The sequence below is a fragment of the Pelodiscus sinensis genome, chromosome 10 (assembly GCF_049634645.1).
Source record: "Pelodiscus sinensis isolate JC-2024 chromosome 10, ASM4963464v1, whole genome shotgun sequence".
Taxonomy (NCBI): domain Eukaryota; kingdom Metazoa; phylum Chordata; order Testudines; family Trionychidae; genus Pelodiscus; species Pelodiscus sinensis.
Window position 1 is genome coordinate 53,530,099 of NC_134720.1, and position 15,295 is coordinate 53,545,393.

The 15,295-nt window shown below is 54.3% G+C and overlaps 1 protein-coding gene across 4 annotated transcripts in view; it reads left to right on the forward strand.

Annotated features, from left to right (window-relative positions):
• CCDC50 (coiled-coil domain containing 50) overlaps positions 1-15,295 on the forward strand; it is a 54,973-nt gene that overhangs the window by 9,569 nt on the left and 30,109 nt on the right. For all 4 annotated transcript variants that reach the window (XR_012906334.1, XM_075938272.1, XM_075938273.1 and 1 more), the window contains exons 2-3: positions 12,865-12,927; positions 14,028-14,157. Coding sequence is in view for 3 of the 4 variants with exons in the window: in XM_075938272.1 (XP_075794387.1) it covers positions 12,865-12,927; positions 14,028-14,157 (193 nt within the window). In the remaining variant the exon portion in view is untranslated. The remainder of the gene's footprint in view (positions 1-12,864; positions 12,928-14,027; positions 14,158-15,295) is intronic.

Genomic DNA, 15,295 nt, shown 5'->3' on the forward strand with positions numbered 1-15,295 from the left:
TCTGAAAATGAAGGGCCCTATGGTCGGGGCGTCAGAGGCCTCGGGGTCAGGGAAGCGATCTCTTTCCCCTGCCCTGCTCCTGGAAGGAGGGCAGGAAAACCCTGGTGCCTTTGAGCTGCGTGAGGAGAGGGTGGGCTGAGGCGTTCCCCTTTCGGAGGAAGTGACTCTGGTTTGCAAGGCTTCCCCTCCTGCTTTGTGTTAAAAATTTGGCTTCAGTTTTCTGAGTGGAGCCGCTTCCTCAGCTAGATTTAGCCCGAGCTCAAAACATGAACCTCTTTGGGGCAAGGGAGTTTGTGCTTCGTGCCCTGGATGAGGCTTTGCTCAGTCTCTTTGGATCAGTCCCACGTCGGTCGCCCCTTTTATCTGTGTCCATGCGATTGTCCGGGAGCCTCCCGCAGCGGGATCCCGACACCTGCTCTAATGGTTATGATAACTGACATTCGAATCCCAGCCTCGACCCCCGGGCACTGTCTGACCTCACCCATCTCTCTCTAGGCGTTAGCAACTCCGCCCTTTAAATGCCCCTGCCCCATGGGGTTCTGTGCAGGGATGTCAAAAGGCGGTGAATCGGGTCACCGTGTAACCACTGAGAAGTCTTAGCAATTCCACAGCGCAGCCAGCTCCCCAGGAAGCCCAGCTGTGTTGCGGGCTCCCCGGGAGCCGGTGTGCTCCTGTTGCTCCGCTCCCAGGGAGCCGGCTGCCACCCTGTGCTGCTACCTCTCGTACCGACTTGCGGACCAGCTCCCAATGAGCTGGCTGCTGCCCCATTCAGTGGACTCTGATGCAGAGCCAGCAGCATGGGGTGGCAGCCAGCTCCCCAGGAGCAGGGCCGGGAGCCGGCATGTAACCGTTACGGTAACAGACAAGCTCATGCGTATTGGTTAACTGTTTAAACAGTTACATCCCGAGTAGTGTGGGGATTAACAAGGTGGTATTTGTAACGGGCTTTGCGAGCCTCTGAAGGCAGCGACTGCATGTGCCTGATCCACAGCGGGGTGCCACCGACTTCAGTGGACTTTGCATCGGCCCCCGGCGGCTTTTATTGCTGCACTACCTCGCCGTACTGCCGATACCGCTCCGTGGTCCAGATACAGCTGGGGCGTGTGGAGGTGGATTCAGTCTGTGCATGCGGGCGCTTTCCTGGCAGTCACAGCGGTGCGGGACAGAAAGCCACCGCAGGTTACGAGTGAGTCACTTTCCATCAACTTCCTGTTTTGAAAACCACGTGTGGTAAAGCGTGGAGCCCACAGGTATGTGGGTGAGTGTTCTCCTCCTTGGCCCCACCATCCACTCTGAGCCAGAGCTGGCGCTGGGAGCGGGACGGACCGATGGGGAGCAGCCGGGAGAGAGTTGTGGGGTTCGGCGAAGGGGGGACTAAGGAGGGAAAGGGACGTAACTCTACAAAGATGTGATGCATTTTAGCACTAACGGGAATGAGGATTGCTCAGTGTGCCACAAGGGGCCAGAAGGTAGGGCCGGGGGAAGCAAGCCCCGAATCCTGCCCCCAGCTCTGCCCCTTCTGCTCAGGCCACGCCCCCATCCTGGGGAGGGCGGACGGCACGCGGTCCAAGCCTCCCCAGCGCTGGAGAGAACTTGGGTAGACTCTTACGAAGGTCCTTGGCAGCGAGATGGGGGCTCCTGCAGACGCCGCTCCCAAAGGCCATGGGGGACGTTGCTTTTACAGCGGGACAGGACAAGACCCTAAAGCACATCCCTGTCGGAAACGCCCCTCCGGAGACTGGCTGGGATGGCCCAACGTGTGACGTCTGTGACACATCCCTGTTACCAGATTTGCCCAATACTCTGGGGTATGCTCGTTTACCAGGGTTACCCTTATGGGACTGGGGGAAGGTTAACAGTTCTGTCAGTGTGCTGTTGGTGCTTACTTGGGCTCTCATATGGAGCCGAATTCTCCCTGCTGCCAATTCCCCCTCCCACTGGAGCTCTCCTGCAGGAACTAGATTCCTCAGGGCGGGTTCTTACCATCTTAGCAACACACCCAGACACTCACAGCCACTAACAGAGCACGTCTGAGAGGACTGGGTACTCAGCACTCACACGCTGACCCCTCATATGTCCCTGGACTCAGCTGGCTGGGTTTCACAGCAATGCCACACTGCACCCTCATGTGCCTTTGGACTCCGTGGGCTGGATTAAACAGCACTTTAAGCTGCCATCCCCATAAGCCCCGAGGTTCAGCACCCCCTATCCCCACTTTCACCCCACAGTCATTCACTGGTAAACCACACGATGAGCAAACCCCACAGGATTTTGGGCACTGCAGGGATCTTTTGCTTGGGTACAAGAAGCGTTGTTGCAGAGCGAATGGGGAAACCAAAACAACACTCGATTAAGGAAGAGTGAGCAAAAGAGAAAGAAAGAGAGAGAAGCAACCAGCTTAACAATGAAAGTGATTTATTTCTGAGTAGTGAATAGATATCAAACAGTTACAATATTAAATCTAAATTGAAACTGATTACAAACGTTAGGTAACCATAGAACAGTTTACACAGGGCAGGGTCAGGAGGCTATGCTTAGAGAGAGAGTTGATGAGAGAGAAAGAGAGAGACAGACCTCACCACTCCACGGAGCTTGCACTGATCGGGGTTCCCGGATGATGATGGTAGCCGGGGGTCCAGAGGGCAGGAGACAAGCAGGACAGAGCCCCCAGCACGATCAGACAGGAGATGAAGAAGTCTCAATGGAACTGATGCAGTTTAAGTCCAGGTATCAGAACAGTTTTCTTGGTGCAAGGAGAGGAGTTTTTATAGGGATAGTTCAAAGAGAAAGAGGAGAGACAATAGAGACTGATCACCCCTGGTTATGGGGGATGTTCCTTGAATGAGCTCACAATGCAGCTAGGCAGTTTGAGTATTTTAGATGTCAATAGGATCGTTACTAGAATTGGTCTGATAATGACTAATTTGGGTGTGAGCAGGCCTGGGTTCATTAGCATCTAGAGCAGAGATTTCCCATCAGGCAGTGCTTCTCTGCTTTCGGTGTCCCATAGTTCACTGCGGTTCCTGCTTTGGAAGAGCTGCTCTCCATTCTGTATGCTAATGAGATGTCCCTCTGTTCCATCTTTAATGCAAATGAGGCTGGGGCATTTCCTTAATTGTATCACCTCTGTCTGAAGCAGTTTAGGTGTGTCTTCCCCGGCCTTTTCATTGCTTTGTCTGATTCCAGCAAAGGCTAAGGGGAGGGGATGGTTTTCCATGAATGTCACTCTCTGGTTCCCAAAAGCACAGGGCTGGTAGGCAGCACCCCTGGGGTTCGGTGAAAGCCTCCTCCCCTTCGTAAAACGGCCTGTCTCTGCTGCGGGCCTTCGCTTTCTCCTCACCCTCGCTGCGCGCTCACCGGCTCCCACTCATCTCCCTTTCATCGCTAAGCTGGTGGGATGTGGTGTTTGGGCGTTGTCTGGCGTTTCTCTCCTCCGGTTCCATCCTGGACCCTCTCCCGACTGGCTTCTGCCCCCTGCGCTGTTGTCAAAGCCTCGGATGACCTCTTCCCAATCAGAGCCTAGGACCAAAACTCCATTGTGCATGACCCGTCAGCTGCCTTCCACATGGTCAACTGCCTGCTTCTTCGTGTAGCCTTGTCTGGGCTTCTGCAGCTCTTTCCTCCCTGGTTCTCCTGCTACGTCTCTGTTTGCTCCTGTGGCGCGTCCATTGGGGGTCTGACCCAGCCCCTCGCCAGATTCCTGCCTGGGTTCCGTGGGGCTGTGTCCTTCTTGTCTCTCGGGATCGTCTTTGTGGTGGCCACCTGCAGAGCGCTCTCTCCCCTCCACACCCGTCTGGTTCTCTCCCAAGTCGAATCTTCGCTGGTATCTCTGACGTCTCTTCCTTGGGGATGTCTGGCCGTCAGCTCGAGCGCAACGTGGCTGCATCAGAGTTCCTGATTCTCCTTCTGCCCCAAACCCTGCCTGCTACGTCCTTTCTCTAGCCCCTCAGACAACACCATCGTTCTGCACGCCACTCCGACCCAGACCCTGGTGTGCTCTTCGACGCTGACCTCTTGCTAGGGCGGTGTTTCTTAAACGGCCTGTTCCTTAAGACTGAGGAACACCAAACAATTTTTTTTTTTGAGGCACACCAAGGATTTTGTTGGTTGAGCAAGGAAGGAGGAAAAAAAAAAAAAAAAGGTCGGGCCATTTTGAATTCTGCTGTTCTCCGCGGCACACTTCCAACTGGTGTGCCACAGAACACAGGAAACACTGCTAGGTCCTCGCTCCAGGGCAGTGTTCTCTGTATACTGAGCGCTTGGGTGGCCACCCAGGAGAGTTTCACATGTCACCCAGCTGCTGAGCAGAGCACCCACAGCTGGCAGCCTGTGTTTCTGCCGGTGGTGCACATCCGCACATGCGGTGGTGCACAGAACAAAATTTATTCTGCACACCATGGAAAAAAATTAGAGCGAACGTTGCTTCAGGGTATGTCTAAATCTTGCTAATTCTGTATGTATAACGTCCTAACTATACGGCCTTGCCTATCCATCCACGCAGTTAAAACTCTCATCCATACTTGCAGGAGCAGGGGCTGTATAATCTGTAATGACATCAATAAAGTCAGCAGAGAAGCACTTAGCATGCAGTAGGGACATAGAATCCCGATGAGTCAGACAACCAGTTAAACCACAGCTTCTGCTCCTGGGCTCCCTCCTCCCCATGCGTGGTCACCGGTTAACCAGTACCTGGTAAGCATCACCCTAACTGGGTGATGCTTACCAGTTAACCAGTTACCTGTTTACATCCCTATCAAAGAGTCCATAATCTTTCGCAGAGGAGCACAGTGGGTGCTCACATTCACTGCAGCCTGTCCTTTCTCTATTTGCTTGCTCAGTTTTATCTCTGCGGCTTGCGCCAGTGGGGAGGTGTCGGGGGAGCTGACGCTGCAAGTTATCCCCTGAACTCTTCACCACCCGCATGCCCATCGCTCTGTTTCTCTCTCCTGCGTGGCCATAGCAGTCCCTTCGTCACACCACGCCGCCGGGCTGGTGCTGCAGACAGGATGCCTGGCCGTGTCTCCGCCAAGCGTGACTCGGGAGCTGCTGTGGGAAACCGACAGCCTGTGGGTTGGAGGGGGAGTTTATTTTGGGCTTGAACAGAAACAAGCAACGCGGCCTGTCAGGGAAATCCCATCTGTGCCCTGCATGGCACGGCAGCCCTCCAGCTGCCGAAGGAAAGGCGCGTTCCTGAAGGAACGCGCTCGCGTTCGGCTGCACCAGGAACCCCGTTGTTCATTCCCCAGAGGGCCGGTATTTCGTGACGGGTTAGCGCCATGGCTGTCAAACCATCCGGCCATGTCGCTGCGCCATGCGCCAGGCGGGATAGGTATTGGGGTGCACACACAGGGGCCCGATTCTCTCTGGGAGGGGAATGATTCTGCACTCCCTGTTTGAATGGAACCCTAAAAGTTAGGTGCTGAGCCAAGCCGCTGAAAACACATGGCGCTTAATCTGCTCCAGGTGATGTTTTGGGCGGCCGTTTTGTGTATCTAATGAGCCAGCGGCTAGTAGGTTCGAAGCAGCTGCAGCTCCTGTCGGTGTCTGTGGAACCCGTGTGGTGCTTGGCGTTCCCTGGGGTGGAGTTGGTCCACGGAGCACCGGGTTCCTCCTCCTTGAACCTCGCGTCACACAAATGGGACAGAAAAGGCTCCAAGTTCTGATCTGTGCGGGGCGAGTGACCACGGGAGTCGCAAGGCAGCGATCACCTGGACTCCTTAGAGAGTGCCTGTGGGTGTGGTGCAGGTTTGTTTAGTACAACACACTGGGGTCCTGACTGGGCCCCCGAAGTCACTAAACCCTAATGAGATTGCCCTTATGAGGGACTGATTTTTGGCAAACTCCGGGCACCAACTCCAGGAAAATCGGGCTCCGTTTTAGGTGCCTCATGTTGTACATCCAAAAACCGGCAGCATCTCAGGTCTCAGTTGCTTCTGAAACCCTGAGCAGGTAGGATCTTGGAATTGCATGGCTAGGGCGGGAGGGGAAACAGGAGAAAGTATTTGCATCTCATTCCAAAGCTCTCCTCCTCTCCCCCTCCCCCCTTCCAGGAAACGGCAGAAACCCATTTATCCAACTCCTGAGGACTAAAAAAGGGCCGATCTGATCTCGCCTTCCAGGGATCATCATCAGTCTCCCGTTGTGGCCACAAAAATTCACTTCCTGGAGCACTGGGTGCATGCGGCAGAGTGAACTGAGGCGCAGGCGGCTGTGTTAGGCTTGGGTGGAGTAGAGATGGAAGAGTGTAACCGTTGTAGCGGTTAACCAATCAGCATCTCGGTTTGTGCGACCGTTACCCGCTGCCTCCCGGCCCCGCTCCCGGGGAGCCGGCTGCCACTCGGTGCTGTGGGCTCTGCCGTATGACGCTCACGTGACACGGCTCATGGTGTGCGTGACCCTTACGATGGTCAGCGCTTATGTTTGTCACCGGTTTGCCACATCCCGGGTGTGGCGGGCAGAGGCAAGAGTGGTCGTGGGAACCCAGCGGGAACGTCCCACCGTGAGAGGGCTGGCAGGTTGGATTGCAAGTTCGGCTGAAAACCCTGCTCTGATGTTTTGACTGTGAAGTAAGCGGTCACTCCAGCGCTGGGGAAAGATGCCGGATTGGCTCTGCTCCGGACAGAGCATGATGCTGGCCCCGCAGCCTGGACTATGGGGCCAAGAGAGTCGTTCATGGGCCATAGCCCGGTCCGTGTCGGCTGAGACTAGCCACAAGGGCAGTCCCTGTAAAGCAGTGGTTCTCAACTCGTTTCAGTCCATGGACCAGCAGGCCAATCAAAAAATTTTCGTGGACTTTGGACAGCATTCCTGTGGACCACCAAAAAAGTCACTGTGGCCCACCAGTTGAGAATCACAGCTTGCACATCATAATGGAGATGTGTCTGCTAGGACTGAGACCCTAGGGCCAGCAAACTTCCCTCCGTGGCGCTCGGTTACTGCCGGCAGGGGCTGCCCGTAAGGCTGTGGCATGGCAGCGAAAGGCTCCAAGTATTGATCTCACTCCCAGGAGCTGCCCTGCCTCGTTTTCCACCCTGCCCCTCCCAAAGCAGAATTCCTCTTTCTGCAGCGGTTTCCTGCTTTCTCGCCCTGGCACGGACTGTGTGAAATAAAAAGATCTGACCCGTCGTGGAGGGTTGTCGAGGCCCTCCAGGGAGGAGCCTGCCTGTGCTATGCCTGAGCGTGCCAGCCCTAGGATCCGACCTGTTCAGCCGGGGCAGGTGGGCGGGAGGTTGTGAGCTGAATGCAAGTGCCTTGCAAAGCAGTTTCACTCATTAGCGGGGGCGGGCGGGGAAAATTCAGCAAGTCGAATGTTTCTTCTGGAAACTGCCACCTGGCTTTTAAATCTCCGAGTCTTTTCCGGAGACAATTCGAGGAAGTACCGAGCAGCCTTCCGAGAAGCTACCACGTTGGAGAGGCTCCACCGCGACCTTTGTCCCGTGAGAGATTGTCCGGATTGTTTCTGAATACCTTTGCAGGCAGGAACAGACTGCAAGCAGCAGCCCAAACTTGTCAAGAATTTGACAGTTCGGTGTTTTGTTTTGTTTTTTACAGTGGTTTTTGCTGATGAAACAGCTTTGTCTTGTCCCTTCTAGGAATGTAAAACGTGGCTTAATTGGCTAACCAGTCAAACGTAGAGTTTAACTAGTTAATGGATTAAAGAGGAGCTGCTCCACTGGTTAAACGGAACCAGTTAACCCTTCCCGTGTGAGGCTTACTGGTTAATCATTCACACCCCGAGTCTCTTCTCTTCCCCCACCCGCTTTGAGATCCTAGAAATGCAGTGGTTCTGCATGTAGCGTCACTCTGACTTGCTAGCATCGCCTGCGTTTTGTAAACAGTTTGTTTTGAGAACGGAACAGCTGCTGGAAAATGGTAGGAAAAAGGAGCTAGATTTTGGTGCAGGAAAAGACGTGTCTGAGGGAGAAGGCGGATCACTGAACTGGGTGAAACCTCGGAGCACGGCAGAAAGAGTCGCTGGACTGTCAGGTGCACATGCCGGTAGGGCCTGAGGTTCCAGGGCATTTGTGCGGCATGTGAAGCTCTGTGTAACACGAGGAGCTGCCGTTTGTTGTCAGTGTATTGGGCCCATTAAGGCAGCTACCATTTTGTGCAGCAGATTGGGTGCATCATGCTGCAGCGGGAACAAGTACACACTGTGCTCACTCCTGCGCTTTACATTTGTTCCTTCTTTGTTCTGTTTCTGTTTATATAAATAAACCTAACTTTGCCCGTGCCTGGTGCTGACTTTTCAGTTCTCACACTTCCTCTGTTGCAAGCTGGCATGGGCAGTGCGGGCTGAAGAAGCTGAGGCAATAGGCAAAGCTAAGAAAGCCCAAGTGTCGTTTCCATGACGCGTTCAGGCCTTTGTTTTGTCTTTCCCCTTAGGCAGGCCGAGGTCTCGGCGGAGACCCCCGGGGTGCCGTAATGAGCTACAGGCGCTGTGCTGGCGATGCCAGTGTCGTGGGGGGCTCAGCACTCAGGGTGTCATTCGCCCCACTCTGGGGCCTCGGGGCAGTCTGGCCGTTTTGTGACCCCTGTGGGAGGGCAAATCCATACCAGACCATTTGTTGGTTTTTTTCTGTAACAGACTAACTCAGCTACCCCCTGAAGCACCTGGATTCCTAGACTGACATCTCTGGAGGGAAGCCTTTAGCACAGTGTTTCTTAAACTTTTTAAGGTGAAAGAACACGAAACAATATATATATATTTTTATGAGGAACACCAAAAAAAAAAAGGTTGGGGGAGAAGTAATTGAGCCAAAAAAAAAAAGTCACTTGTCCCTTTAAGGGTGGCCATTTTGAACTCGGTTGTTCTCCGCGGCGCACCGGTGTGCCATGGCACACAGTTTAAGAAACGCTGCTTTGGCAGGACCGAGCGCCCTGCTGTGAGGAGGCTGCCTCCTTGGGAGGAGCGCGGACCTGCCGTCTGAGGAAACATCACACACTTGCCAGGTGGAGCAGCAGTTTTCAAACTTTTTGTCTCGGGGCCCCATTGAAGAAAATGGTTGATGCCCCGGCTCAACGGAATGTGATTGGAGTGTGAGCTGCAGGGTCTGGGAGGGGGCTCCGGATTTGGAGGGGGGGCCAGGCCTTGAGCTGCTTCCAGTCAGCGGTGCAGCGGGGGCGCTAAGGCGGCTTCCTGCCTTTCCTGGCACCACAGACCAGGCTGCGCCCAGAAGCAGCCGCAGCAGGTTCCCAGCCAATGGGAGTGCGGAGCTAATGCTGGGGGCAGGGGCGGTGCGCGGTATCCTAGTGCACTTCTCCCCCCCCCCCCCCCGACCTAGAAACTGGGCCTGCTGCGACCGCTTCTGAGGCACAGCACAGCCTGCTGCGCCAGAATAAGCAGCTCCCTGCCTTAGCCCCCCCCCCCCCGCCACTGCTCCCCTGCTCCCCCTGCAGCAAGGCGACCCAGCGCCCGACATCCCTCCTCCCAGTGCTGGGGCACGTCCCCTCCTTTGAAAACCGCTGAGTTAGAGCATCTCTGCTTGTGTCCCTGCTGCTTCTGGGACTGTCTGGGCCCAACGAGGCGAAGTCCAGTTAATTCGTGGCAGGGAACAGTTGATCTGTTTTCTCTAGTCGCTAACGCCTGTCGCTTAGGGAACTGGGATTCCTGTGATTGAGGCTTGTTTGCGGAGAGGGAAGTGCGGACTTCTCCATTCCCCTTGGCTGCCCCCCTGTCGGCTAGCCCTCTGCCCAGGTCACAGGCAATGGCGAGGGCCTTGCGTCCACAGTTAGCGGCGTAGGTGGAACGTGGGGAGCTTCATTTCAAAGGGCTGAGAATGGTACGAGGGACTAGTTCCGTGGATTTACCTCCCCCGCCTAGATAAGCTTTCGGTGGAGCCACATCCTTTGTCATGTCAGCCTCTGACCTGGGAAGTCCGATATTCACCCAGCAAGCGCTGCTCCAGCCGCTCCCGGTGGAACGTGGCCAGCGCTTTGCGGGGCACAGCCGTGGTTCAGGGGAGTTTTGCTCACGCACCTAATCCCACAAGGGGACAGGAGGTGCCTAGCCGGGGGCTTTCATCCGTCAGACGGATCCTGCCAGAGCTGCCGGGAGCAGAGACGCTGCTGCCCGGCATGAAGTCACAGTGACAAACCCCCAAGAGGGAGCAGGCCTGGGATGAGGCCCCGAATCCGAGCGATGGGATCCGGACAAGGGGGACAGCAGCGAGACCCCTCAGAGTCACCTTCACCACCTGCCCCTCTGCTTGGGTCAATTACGTATTTTATACCAGTAAAAACACAAGTAGTGACGGGAGTGACAGTGCCGGGTACACAGTCAACGTCCTTCTCTAGCTTCCCATTTGGCCAGCGGCCTGCCAGAAACCCAGCGCAGCCCCACCTGGCAGCGGGCGGGCAGGGGAGGCCCAGGCCTGGAAGAGCAGGGGCAGACTGTGTCGGAGGAACCCGACGCTGCATAAATCTGTCAGCTCAGTCCCTCATTTTCATATGGGCCGGGCCCCCCAAGCTCTGGCGAGTGAGGGGACAATGGGGAGGGTCTTTCTCCTTCCTGGTTGGGGGCCATATCTGTGAGGGTTTTTTTTTTTTTGCTTCTCACTCCTGTGCGGCCCCCGAATGATTTTCGGTGCCTCACAGCTCCCCTGGGCTGCAAACAACAAACCGGAGCCAAGGGGAGCTGCAAGGCTCCATGACTGCAGAGCAGTGAATAAACAAACTGGGGTAGCCCGTTATCAGCTTTCTCACAGCGGAAACCCTGCTTTAGCAAAAGATCTCCAAGCACTTGCCAGCCACTAGAGAAATAAAGCACCACTCCAGTTTAATCATTGCACAGCTGGGTAAATCGAGACGCGGCACAAGTAAACAGGCCTAAGTCCATAGTCCTGTTCCCTCTAGATTCTTGTACCACCCCGCTCGCTGCGGCTGTGTGGCCAACCCTCATGATCGTTAGCGTTTTCCTTAAAGCCCAGTGTGACTTCAGTCGGTTTCTGAAGGAGCACTTGCATTGCTAGCCCTTGTGGCTGAGCAAAAAGCTTTAAAATACGACCCCCGTGTGCCCTAAAGGCTCAGAAATCGAAAGGCAAACAAACCAACCCCAAATCTATTGCAGGCTGAACCTCTCTAATCCGGCACCCTCAGGACCTGACCGGTGCCAAACCAGAGAATTTGCTAAACCACGAGAGGTCAATATTGTCTAGCAGCATCACCAACACTGGCACTGCTTGCTGGACCATTGGAGGACACTTTTAGTGGTAAATTGGAGCTAAATCACAGCACAGACCACTGAGAGCCAGGACCAGGGGCTGTAAACACATTTTACGGGACCACGGGAAACTTGGCCACACCCATGCTAGGTGGCCATCCGGCAAACTGAAATCGTGCCGGACTGTGGAAGTTGCCGGACTAGAGAGGTTCAACTTGAGCTGTAATTCTCTATCTTCGGTTTTGCAAACGGATTTGCATGGGAGTCCCCCTAAGCTGAATTGATCCTGAGTGCATGGAAGACCTGCAAGATTGGGCCCGTGTTTTGCATGTTCGGGGGAGCGAGTCCGTTTATTTTCAGTTGCGCGGCGCACCCGTACCTTGGAGAGAACGAAGTGTGTGCGAGTGTTACGACGCTGCTGGCTGGCTGGCTATCATAACAAGTTAAAAATAAACCCGGGTTTCCCCATGGTGTGGAACTAGCCTCCCTTTGAAATTTGAAGTGTGAAAGTGTCAGGCGTTTCCACACCTGTGACATGCAAAATATGTTCCTCCCAGACCAGAGCCAGCTGGAGACCCCGGAGATCCTTTCCCTGTTTAGTTTGTCTCCAGGGCGTTTTCAGTTTCTTTTAGAGAATTTATACCAGTCGCTCCCTCATTGTTAGGCTAAGGACCCAATCCTGTGCTTACAGAGATTTTTGCCATTGTTTTTCATGGGTGTTGGTGCCTGTAGACTGGTTCCTTCAGGGAGCCATGTACAGCTGGTTGGAAAATGGAGTTTTCTTTCTGCTGAACTCTTAAAAGAAGAAAAAAAGAGAATTCTTCCTGCCCCCCCAAATATGTGCTGTCATTTTTTTTTACACGTAGGGTGTGTCTAGACTACAGTGTTTTGTTGACAAAAGTGGACTTTGTTGACAAAACTAAACCTGCGTCTACACTGCCACTGAGTTCTGTCAACGGCGGTAAACCTCATTCTACGAGGAATAACGCTTTTTGTCGACAGAGTTCTGTCGCCAGAAGGCATTATTGCATCTACTCTGTCCTTTGCGCCTACACTGTCATGTCGACAAAGCGGCTTGCTTTGTCGACAGAACTGGATGTAGCCTAGATGCTCTTGGTCGAAAGAAGCTTTGTCGACAGTATCTGTGGACAAAACTTTTGTCGACAAAAGCCTATAGTCTAGACGTACCCAAAATGTTGATTTTTTGCAAACAAACCTTCCCATAGTTTGGCTGAAAATTAAAATGATACTGTGGAAGAGCCTTGCTTATCAAAAGCCCAGTTTTGATGGACTGTTTGGATGGACAACTTTTCACACGCCCTGGCGCTCAGCAGTGTTGCAATTAGTTCAGTAAGTAGTTAATTAGTGTTTTTCTTAAGTCTCAGCTCCTGGAGTCAGGTGACTGTGCTGGTTTCTGCCTTTTTTGTTAAAGAAAAAAAGACTTTCTGGCCCTTGGAGCTGTGGAGAAAACTTCAAAATGTGACACTCTCCCCCTCCCCCTTCCCACCGGGCACACTAGAGGCTGAGATGAGGCTGAGGAAAGGAGGAAACAGCTCTCTGGGTGGGAAAGGAAAGCTAAGCCAGGAGCCCTGCCGGTGGGAGAGATTGTGTCCGAAGTATTTGCAGCTCTTTGTCTTCCCCCTGCTCCCGGGCCCTTTGTGTTCACTCTATTGATCGTTGGCTGCTCTGCTTTCCCCACGCAGTGTGCCGAGACTTTGCCGTGCTGGAAGATCACACCCTCGCTCACAGTCTGCAGGAGCAGGAGAGTAAGTGTCCGGCGCCCGGCCCTTGCGCTCTGTTTGTCTCAAGTCGGTCCCCGCAAAGTGCAGACAGGGCTGCAGAGCGGGCGGAAGAATCACTGGAGCTAATACTGGAGCAGCTGGGATTTCCAGAAGGGCTTGATGCATTTTGCTGTTGCGGGGGAATAGAGCATCCAATAGCAGTTTTACTAACCAAAGCTCTGCTTTGAATTGGGAATCAGATTTTGCCTACCCTTGTGATTGCTACACGCTGTTAACCAGCTGCTGTGCTAGCCCCCAGAGAGGGCTGCCTTTCTGTGGTAGGTGAGGTGACCCCTTTGGACCTAAATCTCTTTGAGGTGGTTTCTGGTAAAACTTTACACATGTGGTGGGGGGGGTTTGCTTGTTGGTTTGTTTTTAAACATTGGCCAAGATTTTTTTACAAGCGCCTAGTAATTTCAGAAGCCTCAAGATTTAGGGGCCCGGTCTGAGGCACCTCAAAGGAGTCCGATCTGTCCTTTGACTCGCAGACCTCTTTAAGACGTCTCAGGTTGGATCCTGAAAACCTTGGACATTATCTTTACCTTGACGCAGTCCGGATGCTTTATCTTAGTCGCTTGCAGCTCTGTCTTGGGGGCTGGATGGAGTCCAGCGATCTATCGCTCTAGTGCCATTTCCTGTTTTTATTCTAGTGAAGATGAGGAGGGTCATCTAATCAGGGTCGTGTTGAGCTGTTGGGGGAGCCCATCTCATTTTGCCATATCGAAGGGGCTATTTGTGTCAAAAAGTCACCAACAAATTGAAACTTCCCAATTGGAAACCAGTTTCCCTGTGCTGAGGTTTACACTCAAGTTAAGTCACCCCCCATCCCGGCACGACACAGGTAAGCTGCCCAGCCCCCGGCCATAGACAGCTGGAATGCTTCTGTTGAGCTAGCTACAACCGCTCGAGGACGCGGGTTACCTGCACCCACGGGAGAACCCCCGCCCTCCGGCGTAGGCAGGGTCCGCACTGACTTGTGACAGCAGCGCAGCGTCATGTGTAGACGGGCCCTCCGCGTTGGGGGCTGCGGGCGCCGCCCTGGTGTAACCCTCCCCCTTTGACGTTCCTCTGCCTTCTCCTTCCAGTCGAACATCACTTGGCAACCAACGTCCAGCGCAACCGCCTGGTGCAGCATGACCTGCAGGTGGCCAAGCAGCTGCAGGAAGAGGAGGATCGGAGAGCCCGAACCCAGATCCAGAAGCGGCACAAGGACATGTGAGCATGGGAGGACGGCGGGTGGGTCCCGGGGTCGCTGCTGTCCCAACCGCTGGTGCAGATTCAGTGGGTCGTTAGCAGAGGACCCGCACCAAGGCCAGGCCACCTTGCTCCTCTCGCGCTCCCCTTTCTCTCTCCTCCGCAGGGAGGGCGCGTCCGCGTCGGTGAACTCGAGTCAACAGCTCGTGGCGGGCAACGGGGTCAGCCCACTCGGACCGGCTGAGCCTCCCCCCCGGCCACCGCAGCCCAGCTGAGCCACAAGCCAAGCTACCTGGCTCTCGCCCCTCTCCCCCTGCAGCCCAACTGGGCTATAGGTTTCCCCTCTCTGCATCATGGGGGGCTCCTGCCCCCTTCCAGCGTGCTGGGCTCTCTGATCCAGGAACATCCACGGGCCTTCCAGACCAGAGAGTTCCAGTTTATAGAGGTGCAACCCGTGCACTAAAGAAACAGGTGATATGTAAGAGCTCAGCCTAGGAGTGGTTCTAATAATCTTCTGTCCAGGCCAGACGCCCTTCCCACCTGGGCCCAGTTCAGCCTTGTTCCCAGCAGTCATCTTGGTTGGGAGAGTTGGGGGGGACGGACAATCCGGACTACCTCACTCCCCGCCCTTAAATTGGGTTTACACAAGGCGGGAGCCCTTTGTTTCACACTTCTCCGGCTTCTCGTGGAACATTCCAGAATTCGAGATGGGTTCCAGGATCAGGTGACTTGGTCACATGTCTCCGTAGCCCTTCTTCACGGGCTGACCCACAGGCTCCCAGGAAGGTGACGCTCTTTGACCGTTCATGGTCTCTTGTTGTTGGGCCGTCAGCACGGTGGCCTCTTGCATTGTGGTCCTGGAAGTGGGGGCGACCCAAAGCAGCAAATACGTAATTACAGATGTGCAGGTCCATATTCCTAACTTCTGCTACAAAAATGGTACGTGCCCACAAACAGGATAACTCTATTCAGGAAATCATCACCTTTCCAGTGATGGGTTACGTGAGTCGCCTTGCCTAAAGTATTGCTCAGCTAAGACATATTTAGGGCCCTACCGAATTGACAACCATGAAAAACGCATCACAGACTGTGAAATCTGCTCTCTTGTACAGGGGAATAGCGCGCACAAATGATTTCATGGGGGAGACCAGTGTTTCTC